General features: G+C 40.3%; 1 protein-coding gene across 1 annotated transcript in view; it reads right to left on the bottom strand.

The window, feature by feature from the left end:
- The window catches only part of LOC132819996 (sodium- and chloride-dependent neutral and basic amino acid transporter B(0+)-like), an 82,509-nt gene extending 80,001 nt beyond the window's left edge, over positions 1–2,508 (bottom strand). The window contains exons 1-3 of the mRNA XM_060831927.1: positions 2,443–2,508; positions 2,032–2,185; positions 1,199–1,330 (exon numbers count right to left, since the gene is read on the bottom strand). Coding sequence (XP_060687910.1) covers positions 1,199–1,330; positions 2,032–2,185; positions 2,443–2,508 — 352 coding nt within the window. The remainder of the gene's footprint in view (positions 1–1,198; positions 1,331–2,031; positions 2,186–2,442) is intronic.
- Between the last annotated feature and the right edge of the window lie 18,415 nt (positions 2,509–20,923).

Here is a 20,923-nt window from a genome sequence, read left to right as displayed (position 1 = left end):
GGACAGGTCATACACAAGAGAAACCAACACTTGTCACAGATGTGGTCACATTGAACCTCATATCATCCGTCATCATTTCCGCCACCTCCAAACGGACCCCACCACCAGGGATATATTTCCCTCCCCTCCCCTATCAGCGTTCCGAAAAGACCACTCCCTCCGTGACTCCCTCGTCAGGTCCACACCCCCCACCAACCCAACCTCCACTCCCAGTACTTTCCCCTGCAACTGCAAGAAATGCAAAACTTGCACCTACACCTCCCCCCTTACTTCCCTTCAAGGCCCCAAGGGATCCTTCCATATCTGCCACAAATTCACCTGCACCTCCACACACATAATTTGCTGCATCCGCTGCACCCGATGTGGCCTCTCAGGGATGAACTCAGACTTCTCCAGTTTCCTCATTTCCCCTCCCCCACCTTGTCTCAGTCCCAACCCTCGAACTCAGCACCACCTTCCTAACCTGCAATCTTCTTCCTGACCTCTCCGCCCCAACCCCCACTCCAACCTATCACCCTCACCTTAACCTCCTTCCATCTATCGCACTTCCAACGCCCCTCCCCCAAGTCCCTCCTCCCTACCTTTTATCTTAGCCTGCTTGGCACACTCTTCTCATTCCTGAAGAAGGGCTCATGCCCGAAACGTCGATTCTCCTGCTCCTTGGATGCAGCCTGACCTGCTGCGCTTTTCCAGCAACACATTTTCAGCTCCTCAGTAGGGTCCATCAACTCCAATTTCATGCAGTTACAAGATATTGTCTAGCCCTACATCTCGATTTTATTTAAAAAGTTCTTAATTTAATTTTTTTCAAAAAATTCCAACTGATCTTTTAATTTGTAACCTTAAATATTTCCCTTATTTACCTTCAACCTGAAAGTAGCCAATAATAGTCATGTTAGTAGCTATTATCAATCAATGAACTTATGCCTTACCAGTGATGTCACTCTGCTGTGTTAGGTCCCGAATCCTGGGTTTCAATTCATCATTTTTATTAAAAAAACCTGACAAACTATGAGCCAAAAACCAATAGACAGCATGTACCACATCTAATAATGTGTATGGCAGATCAGAGTGCAACATTACTTCACAAGCTTGGCTTTAACCTTTGTCAGATAAGGGAGGTTTATTATTATTTATTAAATCAACACTATTACTTTTCCGAATTTGCTGTGACTGTATCGATAAAATAAACATTCACCTTGTAACATAGGCACAGCCCTCCACACTGCAACAGGCCCAAGGCTGGCAAACTGACCAAAGGAACACTCCAAGAAAAACAATGGTATCCCAACAAGGGCCAGCATGACAGAATAGGGAATAAGGAATGCACCTGGAAAATAGCGGAAAGGATTTCAATTTTCAAGTGAAACTCCATGCTTACACTGTGTGGGGTGGATTAAAATTTACCCTGAAATCTCTACGAATGTCCAAATTCCCGTTTTGTGAATTTCACTCTCTAACACAATCAGATATCTTTTCAGGTCACTTTACACAATCATGTCATGACATTTCTTTAATGCATTTGTCCTTGGTTTCCATCAATCCAATGGTGTGGGTTGTGAAGAGCCCTGATTTGAGCAGTTTTGATGATAATGTACAAACCTGAACACAGGGCCTGTCTGAAGAGCCTGCTCTTCTGAGGATTTCACACATTGTGCAGTAAATATATCTGAGGTGGATGGCTCATGCATTCTAAACAATATCAACTGAAAATACATTGCAAATTAATAAATGAACCATTTACTTTGGTTTATAAATAGCATATATTTGATGCATCACATTGCTAATTTTAAACTATTACCTTGACATATCTCTCTCTTCCTAAGAAAATAGTAGTCAAACTTGTTAGCTGTGGGATTGAATTTACCTGTTCACATTGAAATTGTTTAACTCTGCATTATTTACTATATCATTTTTAGTGCAATAAACATTTGTTATTTACTGAACTACAATTTTCAGGATAAGTCAACAAATCGATCCATTTAGTTCTGCCTTTCTTACTCTCCGATATTTTTAATTTCTCTACCGTACCTCCTCCGTTTTTGTAAGCCAGGTAAGGAAATCTCCAAACATTCCCAAAACCCACTGCATTACCAATCATTGAGAGCAGGTAATCAGTCTTCGAAGACCAGTTACCCCGTTCCACATTCTCATCACCCACAGCACCATGTTCATTGGCGGTATCCTGGGAGAAAGAATTGAAATGGCAAGCTCAGACATTAATCTTTCTCAGACTAGATCTCAAGTGAAATGTATAGTCAGCACTCCCACAACTATCGGAAAATGGTGCAGTTCTCTATTTAGCAGCAATGTCTGTCAGGTTAGAAACAGCCAGATGTCCACAGAGAGTCTACAATTCACAACGACCAAAATCTACAAATCAACAGTATCTGAAATTGTCTTACATGGATTTTTACTGTTTTGTTTTGTTGAAATACTCACCGTATCCTGTGGAGGGTTTGGCCGATTATCATTCAGTAAGAACCGAAATAAATGCCTTCGGTCCATTTTCAGACATCAATGAACTATTCTTCCACTTGCACAAGAATTGGAAGTAAAATGAGGACACTCCTTTTGGCCAAAAGTCCTTCAACTTCTCATGAATGGATTATTCTTGTTGAGTCAGAAGTCAGCCTCTTACTGTGTTTCATAACAGGTGTAACTCTACTTAGCTAATCATTCAATTTCCACACTAAACATTTCTATTGAGTTAAATGATTTGTTTTCAGAACAGTTACGATCAAAGGGCATTCATTCCCTGTCCTCAGGGTTTGGGCAAAGCGCTGGTTTTAAAAGGAATAGCTTCCAAGTGAATCCAAACCAAGTTGAACTTCAGCCAAAGAAAAGCTATCTAAGATTTCTTCTAAAAATGAACGGGTCTTCTCCCATATTAGAAATATAATTGTCATCCCCTGCTACCCGAGTTCATTTTACGTAATGAAATTTTAATTAGTTTTGAATGTGTGGCTGCAGTTTTGTAATCCCTATATAAGATGAAATGTACATGGATTTGGGAAAAACATGATTGCTTGTCCATTGATCTGGCAGTCTCACCTCTAACCAAATGTTTAAAGTTAGAAGATTATAAGAGAGAAGTAAATCTGTATTGCTTTCTTAGCATTCCATCATGAAATGTTATCGCCTAAATTATAACTATGCTTACTAAAGTGAGGTGTAATAGTTCTATAGTTGGAAAAGTTAAGTAACTATTAAATAGTATGGTTCCTACACTGTTGCCTCTGACTATCAGCAAGTCACCAATTGAAAGAGCAGCACATTAATATTCAAAAAGTCTTCATCTGTATTGGAGTAGGTTATTGATAGGGTAAAGCAATATTCTGAATTGTATGATTAGATAGGGCTCTCTCAGTGTGAGATCCAGAGCTAATTACTGAAAAACGTCCATTGCTTTCAAATGTTATTTACTGATCAGCTTAGCCATCTGGCTGGATCATTAGAAGCTTTGCTAGGTGCATGATCTTTTGGCTGAATCACAAACACCAGTGGGTTTGGAAGAGTGATGATTGCATATAAAAATACAACAAAAAGTGTATTCTCTTGTGCAAAATGCAATGTGTCACCACATTCAGCGTCATCTTGAAAGACGGAGTTTAATGCAAAATTTTACTGCTTTTGAGTTCATCTTTCCCTCTTCTTCTTAATACCCTCCGCTCCTCCTCCATTCACTGCTTAACATCAGCCAGGGTCTTTGTAACGGGCTCCAGGGTCTTGTCATTGGGCTCTGAGTTCTTAATTATGGACCCACCCCTGCCATTGCCATGTCTCCCACAAGCCTCTATGTCTGAGCTGGAGCCATGGGCCTGATCTCCTACCTACTGCTCTCCCTGCGAAGCTGCCACCAGTCATCGGGATCCTGGCTCAGGCCTCATCTGTGACCTCAGTGCTAGAGCCAGAGCCAGCCAAGGATCTGGGACTGCATGGGGCCCTGCCCCAACCGACTCCCATGCAGAAACAAAAAAAACACAGGAAGACCGATCACCATGGCAGCTGCAACCGCCATCAATCACCCGAAGGAGCTGTTCTCTCTTGCTGCTGCTGCTCCCTGTCTTTTGCACTGGTCCTCTGGCCCCTACACCCTCCTCTGTCTCTGACAAAAGTATAAAGGCCCATTTTCCTACAACTTTCAACTCTGAAGAAGCCCTGTACTGGACTCAACTAATTAACTCTGTTTATCTCTCTATTGATTCTGCCAGACCTTCTGTGTTCTGCAGCATTGTTTGTGTTTGTTTTAAGATATTATTCCTGCTTACTGGAGTAACTGACTCCCTGATCAATGTGGTGACACCAGCTCTTTTACACCCTCACCCATCTCCCCTATCTCACCTGAAGATTCTATAACCCAGAATATTGTGCTGACAATCATGTTCTTTCCTCAACCACAACCATCTCTGTGATAGCAATGATATTAGATCCTCATACATTAATAAACACGCACAACTCCTCTGCCTTACTCACAAGACTCCTTGCATTAAAAAATACCATCCATCTTTGCCACACTCCATTCTGCACTAACTTGAATATATTTGCACGAATTTCTGCATTGCAATGGTGGGTTCTTCAATACTTTTCAGTACATCAACCTTTACTGAACTTCCATTTAGTATCCCAGACCCCTGCAAAAATTAGTTTTAAATCCCACCATCACATTCAGCAATACCTTCAGAAAACCAGAACACTTGTACGTCCCACCTTCTCCAGAAATAAATGTGGTGATCCAACACTAATCTGTTCCGGATCGCAATGCACTCTGGAGCTTTCCTGACTTCTTGCCAGCCTCTTTCTGATTGGTCAGAGTCATAGATTCATACAGCATGGAAACACTTTGGTTTAACCTGTCCATGCTGAACATAATCCCAAACTAAGTTAGTCTCACCTGCTTGGTCTTGGCTCATATCCCTCCAAACCTTTCCTATTCACGTATCCATCAAAATATCTTTTAAACGCTGTAATTGTACCCACATCCATCATTTCTCAGGAAGTCCACACACAAACTACTCTTGGTGTAAAAAAATTGCCTCATATCTTGTTCAAATCTCTCTCTTCTCACTGCTCACCTTAAAAATTGCCCGAAACATCGACTCTCCTGCTCCTTGAATGCTGCCTGACCTGCTGCGCTTTTCCAGCAACACATTTTCAGCTCTGATCTCCAGCATCTGCAGTCCTCACTTTCTCCTTAAAAATGTCCCCCTAGTCTTGAAATTCCCCATCTTAGGGAAAAGACAACTACCATCAACTCTATCTATACCTCTCATTATTTTATAAACCTCTATCAGGTCACCTCTCAACCTCCTACGCTCCAGTGAAAAAACGTTTCAGCCTTTCTTTATAACTCAAACCTTCCATACCTGGCCACATCCTGGTAAATCCCTTCTGACCCCTCTCCTGCTTAATAATACCCTTCTCCTCTCTGACTGCATTTTCTTAAACCGTGATGGGGGTCAGGGATGGGAGCAACAATGAGAAAAGAGAGAAGGTTGAGAACTGATACAGAAGATAAAGGGAGAAAGTTCAATAAACAAGGCATGCAAGAGCATGGCGGGCTATGAGGAAAAACAATGAATTAAACACATTTATTTCAACGCAAGAGGACTGACAGGTAAGGCAGATGTACGTAGGGTATGGATAGGAACATGGGACTGGGATATCATACCCTTTGCAGAAATTTGGCTGAGGGAGGATGATAACTGGCAGCTTAATGCTTGGCATGTTGATGCTATCGGAGGATAAAAAGGTGCACAAGAGAGGTGAGGGAATGATGTTTTTGATTAGGGAATTCAACTTGTACTTAGACAGAATATTCCTGGGTGATTGTCTAGCTATATGGATGAACTAAAAATAAGAAAGGGGTGATCACTTTGATTGGATTGGATTATAAGCCCCCAACAATTGTCACAGTAATGGTCTGGTACAAGTTAGTTTGCCCTTGAGTTTTTTTTAGAGAGGGGATAATTGGCCAGGCTCCATCGTGCCTGAACTTTGAATGGTTCACTGGGGCCTTGTTGTTTCCCCAAACAAATACTGCTTCAGATCAAAAGCTTGAAAGACCTTTTGAAAACTTGGTCTTGTCAAGGGGACGTGGCCAGCTCTCGAGCTGTTCAGTTCAGTACGGGAGGGAGTAGAGTCATGGGGGAAACTGGAAGCCTTCTCTCTGTCCTTCTGCCCTTCTGATTTTGAACTGTATGCTGCCTGTGCCATTGTTTGCTGTTTGTGCTTAGGGATCTGTGTACTGGGATTGTTGCAAGAATTTTCAGAACAGCATCATTAGGTAGGGTTTGGATAGGATAAGTTATCGGGTATTCTGTTTTCTGTTCCTTGTAGTTCATTTTATAATTTTGCAAATAAATTTTGTTTGTTTAAACCCTGGCAGTCGACCAAGCTGATGTACTCCAGGAATATCCACTGTACACCTCATTAAACAAATAGCAAAGTTACAGTCAGACCTAGTCCATGACAGACTGGGGGCTTTTTGCGGGTTTTAAACAGCGAGTGGTAGTTGCTAGTGTCTTTTATTTCGGGTGTTGATTTGGTTGGTTTAAACCGTGTTCAGATGGCAATGGCTCTTTCAATCACCAAGGAGGTCCTGGTGGTGGAAGAAGTGACCTCGGGGGTTTTGCAAAAGGCAGATAAGACCAAACTGCAGGAATTAATAGACAAGCTAGGGTTGAATTTACCTCCTAATGTGAGGGAAGATGAGATGAATTCAGCAGTAGCTCAGTATTAAAATTTGCTGGAAACACTACCAGGATCTGTAGAGATGGCAAGAATTCGATTGTAAATGAAGCAGCTTGAGTTAGAGGGGAGAGATAAGGAAAGGGCAGCAGAAATGAAACAGTTTGAATTACAATTAAAATCAGAAGAGAGAGAAAAAGCAAACACATTAAGGGCTTTAGCCACAGAGAAAGAAAGATAATGAAGAACTCTAGCAGAAGAGAAAGAAAAAGCAAAGAGATTGAACTTTAGAAATTGACACTTAAAAAGGGAAGTCAGCACAAAAGGATGGAGATGCAGGCTGAAGGTAGGTTTAGTGAGGAAGAGAGTGAGGATGAGCAAGCCCCTGGCAGTCAGAAGCCTAGTGAGAAATGTTCAAACAAGGCCTAAATTTAATGAGAAGAATGTGGAAGCCCTTGTCATTTCATTTGAAAAAGAATTTAAACAAATGCAATGGCCAGTCAGTGTGTGGGTTTTGTTGATCCAAACCAAACTTGTGGGTTGAGCTAGTGAGGAATTCACATCGCTATCAGAGCAGGTATCTGGGGAGTATGAGTAGGGAAAAGAATCAATCTTAAGCGCATATGAATTGGTACCAGAAAGCCTATAGACGTTTAAAGAATCTAAGGAGGAACCCTGGTCAAACTTATATCGAGTTTGAAAGAATTAAACAAAGTAATTTTGATAGGTGGATAAGAGCTTTAAAAATAGAACAAACTTACAATACCCTTAGAGAGACAATTATTTTGGAGGAGTTTAAAAATTCACTGCCTGACATAGTGCAAATTCATTTGGCAGAGCAGAGAGTTAAAATGGCAAGCTTAGCAATTGAAGTGGCTGATGATTATGAGTTGGTCCATAAATCACGGTCTGACTTCCTGCATCAATTTCAATCCATGAGGGATAGAAGTTGGGGAAAAGAGAAATCCTCCTGTGGAAAGGGTGAGATAGATCTCAGTGAAGATCATAAGGAGACCTTATCACAGCGTAAAAAGGAAACCCCAGAAGGGGACGAAGAAGGTAAAAGCTCCAGTGTTTTTATTGCAATAAAGTAGATCACATGAAATCACAGTGTTGGTGGGCTAGGAAAAGCACAGGAAAGCCAGGCATGGGAAAGCAGGATAACCCTGGAAGTGTTGTTGGAGTGGTAACAGTGGGAGCTAGAAAGCTGCATCAGAGTGCACAAGCTGATCAAAGGTTGGTTAAGGAAGAAATGCCAGATCTGCTTTAAAAATATACCTGAAAAGGTAAAGTTTATTCATGTTAGAGTAGCAAGTAAAGAGGTTATAATATTAAGGGACACAGGATTCTCTCAGTCTGTGATGCTGAAGGATGTGGAGGAATGTACTCCTGAAGGACTATTGCCAGAAAAGTTACTGGTAACAAGAGTTCATGGTGAAACAAAAAGTGCTCAATTATGTAAAATGATGCTAGAGTGACTAGAAAAGAGTGGAGAATGTGTATAGGAGTAATGGACAAAGTCTCGGTTCCAGGAAAACAATTTGTCCTTGTGAATGATACAGCTGATTCACTGGTAGGTGTGCTGCCTACTGTAGTTGAAAGACCTGTGGATACTCAAGCAACTAAAGCACTGCAAGAATCTTACTTGGGAATCTTCCCTGTTTGTGTAGTAATGAGGTCACAGAGTCACCAGTTGAAGGAGGAGAGATCAAAGGGTACAGATAAGGAATCTGAAGTGGCATTAGCAGAGACTGTATTCAATCAGTTAGTTAAGATAAAACAGGAATAAATAAATAATCATGCAAATATCTTTACCTGTGTAAAACTCATTGAGTTTCAGCAGAAAGATGAAAACTTAAAGCAATTGTATCAAAAGGCATATACAGAGAAGGAGTCTGAATTTATCCCTGTGTGCTATTACCTGAAAATGATGTTTTAATTAAGAAAAAGAGACCATCACATATTCAAGCAGATGAGAAATGGGCAGAGATTCATCAAATTGTATTGCCAGTGTGGTATAGAAAGGAAATGTTGCAGGTGGCACATGAATCACCACTTGGAGGCCATTTAGAAGTGAGGAAAACACAAGCTAAAATACAAAGACATTTTTACTGGACTGCACAAGAATGTAGTTGAATTTTGCCAGCTGTGTCATGCATGTCAAGTGATTGGAAAACCACCGATGGTAATAAAACCTGTAACTTTAATACCTATTCCAGATTTTGAGGAACTTTTTACCAGAGTCTTAATTGATTGCGTAGGTCCCCTACCACAAACAAAAAGTGGGAATCAGTATTTGTTAACAATAATGTACACATCGACAAGATTTCAAGAGGCTGTTCCATTACACAATATCACAGCTAAAAGGATTGTAGAGGAATTACTCAAAGTTTTCACTAGATACAGACTACCAACAGAGATACAGTCAAATCAAGGGTCAAACTTCACATCCAAACTATTTAAGGAAGTTATGGACAGCTTAGACATAAAACAATTCAAATCTACTGCGTACCATCCAGAATCGCAGGAAGCGTTAGAAAGATGGCATTGAACACTAAAGACCATGTTGAGGGCTTATAGTCAGGATTATCCAGATGATTGGAATAAGGGAATTTGGTTGTTCTTTTTATGATCAGAGATATACCAAATGAATCCATCTAATTCAGTCTATTTGAATTAGTTTTTGGACATGAAGTGAGAGGACCACTAAAATTGATTAAGGAGAAATTAATATGTCAGAAATCAGAGACCACCCATTTGGACTATGTGTCAAATTTTAGAGAATGATTAAATTGAGCTAGGGAGTTGACTCAACAGCATTTAAAAGTACCACAGCTCACAATGACTCAGCAAGTGGAATAAGAAATCAAAATATCGCTATTTTGCTATCAGGGATAAGGTATTAGTGGTACTTCCAGTAATAGGTGAACCTTTAAAAGAAGGATTTAGTGGATCTTATAAAATCGAAAGGACATTGAGTGAGGTAAACTACTTGATATGGACCCCAGACAGGAAGAAATCTCACAGAGTGTGTCTTGTGGGATACTCAAAAGATATTTTGACAGGGAAGGAAAGCAAGAGAAGGTGTTAATGATTACAGCACAGAAGGAAGAGCCAAGTTCAGAGGCTTCTGAATTGGACATTCCTCAAATTAAATGGGACAATGAGGAAGTTGTCAAAAATTGGGATAAATGATTGGGTTATCTTCCTGAGAAAAATTGAAATTACCTGAAAGAGCATTACTATCACATGGGGAGATATGAGGAAATAACCTGGGAAGTATTAGCCTAATGGTGCATGATGTAGAGATAGGAGAGGCTATTCCGATTAAGCAACAAGTCCCCAGATGTAAATAAGGAGGACATCACAGTGTCGGCAAGGCTGTGTTTGTCCTGTCTGGTGCTTAGGTTGATGTCGGATGTTTTGTTTGCTCTCAAAATAGGTAAGAATCAACTATGTCCTTTCGTGAAGGACATTAGTAAACCAAATTCATTTTAATGACAATCACCAGTGGTTACATATTCACTATTAGACGAGCTTTTTAATTTCTCATTTTATTGAATTTATATGTTTCCAAATGCCCTGCTTAGATTTAAACTCTTGACCCACATGGTTAACCTAATGTTCTGGATTACTAATCCAGTGACAATATCACTACATCAGTCCCACTCTCTCTCTCTCAATGTCACTGGGCACATCCAAATATTGCAAATACATGTTACATGTGAAATGAACATTAGCATCTTTAGTTTTCTGGTATTGGCATGGACTGTCCCATTTTTAAACAAGTAAGTTCAAACAACTTTCTGCTTTGCCTGAGCTCCCACTTGGAGTAAATTCATTTTGTCCCGTTCCCTTCAGAACGATTGCAGCACTCAAACCTGTCCATGCAAAATAGCCGCACTTGACCTGGAGTGTTCTGAAAGATATGCTGCATTAGAAATGTTTAATATGGAAATTGACCAATAAATAGGAGAAATATTCAGGGATCTTCATCAAGAACTAGCTGAGAGCTTTCGAGCCACACCCCTTTCAGACAGTCTAAGGGACTGGCTTCTGATTGTGGAAGAGTCACCATCAACGGAGAAGCTGCATCAGCCTTAATTCCAGTCACAAACATTAGGGAGCTTCAGACAAAGGTGCCCTCCTTGAGGCTTCCATCCAATACCTGAGCAAGTGGAAGAATCATTCTTCCTTGTCCAAAAATGAAACAAAGTCAATAGATTATATTTAGGATCTAACAGAATGACCACCAAACACATCCTCCAAAGGACAGGGTGAGTATTTTCTCAAAACTTGACATTCAAGCCACGTAAAACTCTGAGAGATAACTATGAGTTTTGAGATTTTCATTGTTGTGAACTGCAAAGTCTCTCTTCAGAGTCTGAGTGTGTTTCCATCAAACTGCTGCTAAGCAGAAAACACCAGTGTACAGTAGGGGAAAGATAGGGTTCTTGATTAGTAAAGGGATCATCGGTTACCAGGTGAAAGTAGAAGAATAGGATTGAGAAACATAACAGCCATGATGGAATGGCAGAGCAGACCTGATGGGTTGAATGGCCTATTTCTGCTCATTTATCGAATATTCTTATAGAGAATTGCACTTTTACCATGAGTTTTAGTCTGTGAAATGCTCATTTCTGAACTGACCATTTCCTTTCTTTCCCTCAGATTATTACTGATGAAAGTGTGGCTGAAGGTGATGAGAATGTGGAGTGAGGCAACTGGTCCTCAGAGACTGATTGTCTGCTCTTAGTGATTGGTTACGCTGTGGGTCTGAGCAATGTCTGGAGATTCCCATACCTGGTTTACAGAAACGGAGGAGGAATTGTAATGGATCCTAAATGCATCTGGAGAAAAGTAAAATTTAGTGAATTATTTCATTTCTTTAGAAAGAACATTCAAGTCAACAAGAAAAGGGAAATGTTTCAATTCATTCAGAATTTGGTTATGATGAATTCAATCCCGTGGGTTTTGAGCTGTATAGTGTTTTGGAGTTTGGGTTCGAATCAGGGGAAACAACAAGATTCATCTAATAGATGGCTTTCAAAATGAAACATCTGAGCCCTGGCAGTTGTGTAGAACTGTTAATCTATGAATTTTGAATATCCTTTAATGTGTTATTGTTTGAAATGCTTGCAATATCTACATCAGGTATATTTACAGCACCGTATCTGAAATCCTCAGTTACTGGTCTTCTCAGTCAGCCTCTGGAACTCAGAGTTACATTATAACTTGCTTATTTCAAGTGCTCTTCAAACCCCCAGAACCCTAGGTCAATGAAGGCTGTGTTCTAACAGCATGAGGCCTTGAGATCAGGATGTCATGAAAAATGATGTTCATATGAAGAACGAATGCATAAAAGTGTTGGAACACAATTTTATAAGGAAGCAAAAATATTCTAATTCCAGGAGAAAGAAAACATGAGAATATTTTTGTAATAAACTCTAACTTTAGCAGCTGCATCAAAGACTCATCATCTCCGGTATATTAACATACATTTGTACCCCAAAATCAGACAGCAATCATAGGTAATGAATTGGGAATGAGCACCTTGAATTGCTATATCGGGAGAGATGGAATGATAGATTCAGAGATGAAAGGACACATGGATCAATGGATTGATAGACCGGCAGATACATCAATGGATATTTGGCATAACCATGAGCTGCCAGTCTCTGGTTAGTCAAAAACATACAATTGACCTGTGCCCACTGGATAGCTGACCCATTCTCTCTCTGTGAACATCTAATACCTATGCCCACAATCCACTGACTCACTAAACCCCCTTTCCCATCTGTCACATTCCCCTCAACCAACAACCTGCTGTGTTACCCCCTTAGTCTGCTGAGAACCACCCGCTCACTACTCAGTTACATCACAACTCCCTCATCTAACTAACACCCTAGCCCCTTACCAACTCGCTTACCAATATCTCCTCACTAATTATTTTATTTATTTACCTTCCCTCAGGACTGAAGTACAACAGGTATTTCTCTAAAATAGGGCCAAGATTTTCTGTGACAATCCACTCCAATGCCAAATGTGAGATTTTCCAGACTGATGTATTGGAAGCTGAGCCAGTTCAGTCCTGAGATATATAGTGACAATCTTAGATCTTGGTCCACTCAAGAAATCTGAACCCAGGTCAGACTTTCAAAGAGGCATAATTTCAATGGAACCTACCTAGTGGAAAGGAGGAGATTCAGCTTGAACAGATGATTGTATCTTCCATTAAAATCCTTTCCTATATTTTCCAGGTGCATTCCTTATTCCCTGCACACTCATGCTGGCTCTTGTTGGGACACCATTGTTTTTACTGGAATGTTCCTTTGGCCAGTTTGCCAGCCTCAGAGCTGTTGGAGTGTGAAAAGCTGTGCCCATGTTAAAGGTTGGTGTTTGTTGAATAACTCATGCTTAGTAACAGTTTAAACAAGTAATTTCATTTAATTTTCTTCTTGAGTCAGAGGTTCAAACCGAAACTTGTCAAATGTATTAATGTGAATACGGTTGCTTTGAAATGTATTAATTGTTGTAATGTGAGGAAGTGTAGCAGTCAGTTTGAGAACAACAAGCTCCAATAAATAGCAATGAGTTAGCGAAGAGATAATATTGATATTTGTGGATAAACATTACCTGGGGGTCACTGGAAACAGCTTTCCTGCACTGTCTCAAAATAGTGCAAAGGGGAAACATTTAGATCCACCTGACAGATGGGTCCTTGAAGACACTAGTCCCATTTTTGAAGATGCCTTCAGTACTGCATTGAAGGGTCATCCTGGATTACATGTTCATGACTCTGGAATGATGTTTGAATGAACCATGTTATGTGTCAGAGACAAAAGTGTTCTTCACTTAGTAATATTTGTTTGTTTAGATACAATTACAATTCTGCAAATGCAAATTCATCCCATAGACTTGTATGTGTGTGTGTGCATATGAGGTTTTCATTTACTCTATTTCCATCTTTATAGATACATATGTTATTGTGCATCCTTACAAATTGACCACTTCGTAATGTTATGTCATCTTATCGTTATATTTATAATGGCAAATGTGCAAACAAATTTGATACTGCAGCTGTACCCTCCTTTCAATGGAAAATAAAGAGTTTTATTTTTCGTGCAATACAGGCAGGCCATACTGTACAAAATGCACAAGGGTACTAGAACAGAGCGTGGAATATTATGTTCCAGTTGCAGAAAAGGTGCACAAAGAACAAGGTTAGTATTAAATTGGAAATTTGCGAGGTCTATTCAGAAGTCTAATAACAGTGGGGAAGAAGCTGTTGATTGGTTTTTTTTTACATTTGTTTAAGTTTTTGTATCTTCTGTCCAACAGAAGACTTTGGAAGAAATTACAGCCGGGATGGGGAAGGGTCTTTGCTGTTCAAGAAAGACGTTAATGAATCAAGGTGTCACCATTATAAATCATTATTTAGAAATATCAATAGGTCATCATTACAAATCATACTTATATTTTCCAGGTTTTTTAACTGAATTAAAACTCCATTCTGACATACACAAAGTTCTTCCTGAGACACATTTTCATTCTTGCATTATGCTATAGATTCAGGCCAGAATATACCTTTCTGGAGTTACATGACTCATGAAATGTGAAACTCTGGCATAAAAGGTTTGCACTTTCAGTTACTCTCTTAATGCTGTCACTGTTCTCTGTTCAGTCATTGAGACCATTATTATTTTTCTTTTATTTTTCTCATTTTTGGTTTGACATGGTGAATGTTGTCTGATTCACGGTGTCTAGGACCCTGCAGACTCAGTCAACCAGTACACGTGAAATGAGTTCACCCAGATAACTCTTCTTGAAACAGGGAAAAGATGACACAGCACAAGCCAGCAGTCAATATGACTGTCACAACTTTATTTGAAGACAACACAGATTAAGAACTAAACTTTACAATTCTAAGTTTTAACAACTTTATTTCTAACTACCCAATTCTTTGAGAAACTTAAATACCTACCGGATACTCATAACTTTCACTGGTTCATCTAATTCTTTTCCCGTATTTTCCTCTCTCTTCATGGGTTGATTCCCTCTGTCTCTCTCTTTGTCTGGTCAGAAGGTGAGTTGCTCTGATCTTTGCCATGTCCTAACTTGCCTCTGGCTTGTCTAGAGAGTGAGGTCGGGTCGAGCCCTGTACCTTCTTGACAACCTTCACTCATTTTCCAAAAACTTAACCAACTGAGGGCATTGAGTTAACTGGTTTTATCACCGTGAAACATTGTTAATAGTTTTTGGTGGTTTGCCAACAGTGAAGCAAGTATTCACTAACAGCAAAGAAAGGACTTCCCCAGTTTCTGGGTTGATCAGATGAGATTGAAGGATTTAAACATGTGTCCTTGTGGAGAGATGGGACCAATCAACAAGTCACGACTGAACTGTGCCAGCAGGGACACTACCATCAGCATCACACATGGTCAGACAATGTTTTCAGTCAGTGCTAGTGATAAAAATCCATGTGGAGCAGATTTCAAATTGGATGAACAGAGTGTTCCTTATCACCAAATCGATTATCTCTACTCCAAGATTTAAAGGTCTTGAAGGAACTCTCACACTGTTTCGAGAAGACAAGTGTTCAAGGTGAATGGGAGATGAAGTGAGGTGGCAGGTTGAGGCCAAAGGTGCCAATGAGTGGGGATTGATGATGCGGTGAAGTCATGTTGGTTGTGGAGCAGGGTTGTGGAAGATTTGGATCTGGTCAGGTATGGAGTTGGGAGTGTTTGATAGTGGAGATGAGAGGTGTGTGTTGTCTGGAATAGAGAGTGGTGGGTGGTCACATGCCCATGGGAAGTGATGTCACAGGTGAATGACTTGGTGGGAGACTGTTAATGTTATTCATTGTCAGGTCAACGTGAATGATTGAGGGAGTCATTTTTATAATGAGAGCAGATTTTAATCCTTCTAACATTTCCTGGGTAATTAGAAGTCAGTCAGAACTTTCTGAAGTCTCTGTCTCTAACTCAGAGTTGGAACTTATTCAGAGGATTTTTGACACTGGGTATTTCCATGAGTATCATACATTCCCAGGCAATTCCCATATAGCCAGTGTGTTGGGACATCTGCCTGATCCTGGTGTACAGCTTCCAGCCAATGCCTGGTCTCCCAAAATCTGGAAATGTAAAATGTTGGCTAAGAAATTGCATTCATCACTTTAGAATTGATGAGCCTGATCTTTGTGTGAACAATAGTTAAGGGAGTGGAAACAATGGCTAATGTTAATTCCTGTAAACAGGTAATCAGTAAATAGTATTCCCTTGGCTGTATTCTTAGGGCACCATAAGAGCAAGAAAATGATCAAGAAACTTGTCCAATGGAATGAATGGATATGGATAGCACAGATAAAAGACATTGGTGTGTTGACTGACCATGATGGTATTAAATAGGGGAACAGGTTTGATGGACTGAATGGCCTACTCTTATTCCTGTGTCCCAAGATAAAGGATCAGGAAGCATATTAATGTTCCTAACTCTATGATGATCAAGACACTCACAGGAACAATCTCATTAAGGGAATCTCCTGATTCTGTAGGATCATCATTGTGGTCAGGGAAGTGAGAAGTCTTGAAACAATGTTAAGAATCTACCCATGTGATGCTTCTGTTATGAAGGTGGAAGGGAATATTTGGGGGTTTTGAAACAGTCAGAATGGACAAAGAACACAACTGTATAGAAATAGGCCTATCGGCCCTCTAAGCCTGCGCTTACACATTTTGCTCTTCCATTATAAAACTGTCCTCACGAACAGGATCTGTATCCCTCTATTCCCTTCCTATTCATGTATTTGTCCAGGTGCTTCTTGAATGCTGCTATTGTGTCTACTTCCACCATCTCCTCTAGCAGGCGTGTTCCAGGCACTTACCACCCTTTGTGTGAAAAACATGCCTTGTAGATCACTTCGAAAATCCCCCCACACCTTGAAAGTGTGTCCCCTAGTAATTGATCCCTCCACCCTGGGGAAAAAAACCTCTTCCCTTCCACTCAATCCATGCCATCACAATCTTCTAAACTTCTATCAAGTCACCCCTCAACCTTTCATATTCCAATGAAAACAAACCCAGTCTGTCTAAATGTTCTTCATAGCTAAAATCCCCATACCCTGCAACATCCTGGTAAACGTCTCCTAAGCATCCACGTCCAACTGCTACTGTAGTGACCAGAACTGTATGTAATACACCAAGTGTGACCTAACTAAAGTTCCATAAAGCTGCAGCATAATTTGCCTACCCTTACAATCAATGCCACTTCCAATGAAGGCAAGTATGCCACAGGTTAATTGGATTGGAAGGATTCAGTTGCTGTGGGGTAGTTATCAAGTGAGGGCATGATTGAATAGCAAGTCAATTAGTTTCTAAATTTTGCTTTTCACTGTGGGACATGCATGATGTTGTTCACTTGTTATATCTGTATCATAGCCTTGTGATTTTGAAACATAGTTCAATAAAATTAGTTCATGAATTTTATAATCCTAAACTTTTGCCTCTGTCATTATTCATTTGACTCAAGTCTAAATCCTCACTAGCTGTTCAAACCCTATAGTTATCTGCACAATATCCAGTGTAGACTTTGTAGTGTTCTCTGAAGAGGTGAAAGTATTCTCAAAAATACATTTCAATTGTAATTATTTTTTTTCCCAGTCATACCCACCATAGATCCAGCTGAGACCAATGAGTTCCAACAGAGCAACTACAATGAGAATCCATCCAGTACAGAAATAATCCATTAAATGTAACCAATAAATCCCAGCCTAAAATGAAATGGAAAATTAGAAAGCATTAAATGGAAAAAAACATAATATTCAAATCTTTAAAATAGACATTAAAAGGATTTAAGAATTTATCTTTTCTCAACCGCAAAATACCCTGTTTGCTCGATTTATTCTCATTCCTTGAAGGGCTGGAATTAGTTTTGTTCCATTTTTCTTTTTTGAAATAAACAATCAATTTTGCATGTAGCAGCACGGTGGCTCAGTGGTTAGCAGTGCTGCCTCACAATGCCAGGAATGCAAGTCTGATTCCACCCTTGGGTGACTGTCTGTGTGGAGTTTATAAGTTCTCCCCATGTCTGTGTGGGTTTACTCCAGGTGCTCTGGTTTCCTTCCACAGTCCAAAGATATGTCGATTAGGTGGATTGGCCATGCTAAATTGTTCATAGTATCCAGGGATGCAAAGGCTAGGCGGATTAACCATGGGGAACGCAGGGTTGTAGGGTAGAGGATGGTTCTGGGTGCGCAGCTCTTCAGAGGATCAATGCAGACTTGATGGGCTAAATGGTATTTCCACACTGCAGAGAGTCTATGATTCTGTCCAGATGTGATCTCGGTCAGGTGCAACACCTCTCTGGATTTATATATTATGATCTTTCCATGCCTTTCAATATTTTATTCACTGTTTTAACTTCATGGGAACATTGTACTAATGATATTTATGAAATGTTCACAAAAGTCCTCTAGATATCTCCCCTTCCCATGACCTCTACTACATTCTCAGATGACACATATTCCTCATCAACTTTCCCTCTGCTCAAATTGCAATCGTCTTTATTAAATTAAATCTGCAACATTAGTCAAAATATTTTCTTTTTATTACTGCGATCGTGGGAATTAAAGGCAGCAATAAATATAGAGACCACAGCTTTATCCTGGATGAGGAAGGTCATCACTCCATCTTCATACAGACGTTAATAATTGGTGAACACCCTGATATTGCAACATCTGATTGCTTCATCAATGATTTCTAGATTTTAGCCTCCACTGCTCAATGCAGAAATTAGTGCTGTGTGTCAATCATTCTTCATGTGTTGCAGAATTCCAGACATAAATTCTCAAATTGCTTTTCCTCATTTTAAACCAAGCTCTCCAATCTCATAAATTTAATATTCTGAGTAAAATCACATTCTATAACCGCATAAGATCACCTCTCAAAATGAACTGGTCTGCAGCCTGAAAAGTACAATTTCTTGAATCTTTCCTCATAACTCAAAACCCCAATTCTAGGGGTCAGTCTTGTGGCTCCTAGCATTACAGTCTCCAGTATCCATGTGTCTGTCTGTCTTGTTGGGAAGAACTGGACGCAGTAGTTAAGGTAAGGTCTGACCACAGTGCTGTAAAGTTTGATGGCCATTCCTTCTGATTTCTATTCTACAGTTTTGTGATCCAATTGATGAGGCTTATGGACTTTGTGAAACACAGAAAGCATGACACAACCCAAGAGAACGCAGCCTGTTTAATTGACTCACCAAGGAACACCTTCAACATTCACCACTTCGGCAAGTGTCCTGCAAGAGCACTTTACAAAACTGCATTCCCCACAACCAAGCTAAAGCAGGCACCAGGCACAAAAGAAAGTTGATTTACAAAGCAAAGAATTTCCGGTGCTGGAAGGTTGAGATGGAAATCAGGAAATTCTAGAATTATTCAACAGGGCAGACATATTCAACAGGGAGATGAATAAGATTAACATTTCAGCTCAATGATGATCCTTCAGGAAGGAATTGGAAATCTTCATCAAGGGACAAGGGTACTGAGGGTGGAGAGTTGGAAATGGATTTTGCAAAGCAAGTCGGTGGGAATCCACATTTTGTTCATAAAGACATGCATAAAATGGTGGGAAGGAAAAAAGGGAGGGTGTTGTTTTCAGGGGGCAACTTGGGGGCACTCCAATTACACATAGCATCATGCTCAACTGCTCTGCAAAATCCATCCCAACCAAAGATTTCCAAACCTTCCTCGACCCAATATCCAGGATTTATGGATTCCTTGGTCCCACATGTGGCCTTGCTTGCAGTACCAGCAGTGCCCACCACTGAGCTTGTGGCACTGCTGACACTGGTGGAATGGCTGGTCAATCGGATACTCTTGCTTAAGGATGGCACCTCTTCCTGCTGGTGATTGGCATGAGCCCCATTATTAGGAAATTTATTCTGCCCACTGCACTGTAAGGCTGCAGGGAATGGATAAATCACATCCTGTTGACTGTCTTCTTAGCCAGCAATACTCACATTCCACAAACAAACAAGAGAAAGAGTCACAGAATCATAGATTGTTACAGTACAGAAGGTGGCCATTCAGCCCATTATGTCCACACTGCTTCCCAGCAAGCATTATGACTCCTGCCACACACCCCTTCCTCACACCCTTTTTCCAATTAAATAATCACCAATACCTCAATTGACTCACCATCACATTTCAAAACTGTGCACTCCAGACCTGAACGTGAAAAAGATCTTCTTCATTACATTTGCAAATCGCTTTAAATCTGAGCCATCTCATTCTCGATCCTTTCACAAAGGGGAACAGTTTCTCCCTATCTACTCTATTCAGACCTCATATGAGTTTGGCAATGTCTGTCACATCTTCTCTTGACCCCTCCTCTCCTCTCTAAGGAGAATGACCCAATCTGTCCAATGTATTCTCATACATTAAGTTTCTCATTTTGGAATCATTTTTGTCGATCTCTTCTGCATTCTTCCAGAGTGTTCACATCCTTCCAATATTGTAGCATTCACAACAGTGCTCAGCACACCTGGTGAGGATTAACAAATTTCTTATACAAGTTCAACCTAACCTTCTTGCTATTATACCCTAATAACTCTATTATTAAAGCCCAGGATACCATATGCTTTATTAACTGCTCTCTCTACATGTCTTGCTATCTTCAATGATCTGTGAAAAGCTGCCCAGACCCCTCCTGCACTTCTTAAGTACTGCACCCCTGACGTTACAAATGTTTTCTCTCCCCAAAATGGATCGTCTCAAACTTCTTGCATTGAGCTTTACCTGGAAGCTACCTGCTCACTCCACCAACATGTCTGTGAACTTGTGGACTTTTCAACTCTCTTGCTTAGCGTTTACAATCCTTCCAAGGTTCATGTCATCTCCAAACTTTGAAACTGTCCCTTACAAGACAAGGTCTATACCCTGCAAATAAAGCAGGAAAAGCAGGGCTCCCACGACTGATGTAAAACAAGGAACTATGGATGTTGGACATCTGAATCAAAAACACAAACAGAAATTGCTGGTGAAACCCAGCAGCTACGGTACATCTCTGGTGAGAAAGTGGAGTTACCATTTCTCGATGATGAGTCACTGGACTTGAAACATTAACTCTGCTTTCTCCCTTCAGATGCTGCCAGACTTTCTGGGTTTCACCAGCAATTTCTGTTTTTGTTCCAATCCCGATCTCTGGCGAACTCCATTACAAGCCTTCCTACA

This window comes from Hemiscyllium ocellatum, chromosome 11 (assembly GCF_020745735.1).
Source record: "Hemiscyllium ocellatum isolate sHemOce1 chromosome 11, sHemOce1.pat.X.cur, whole genome shotgun sequence".
NCBI classification, from domain to species: Eukaryota; Metazoa; Chordata; class Chondrichthyes; order Orectolobiformes; family Hemiscylliidae; genus Hemiscyllium; species Hemiscyllium ocellatum.
This window is presented reverse-complemented; position numbering and strand designations above follow the sequence as displayed.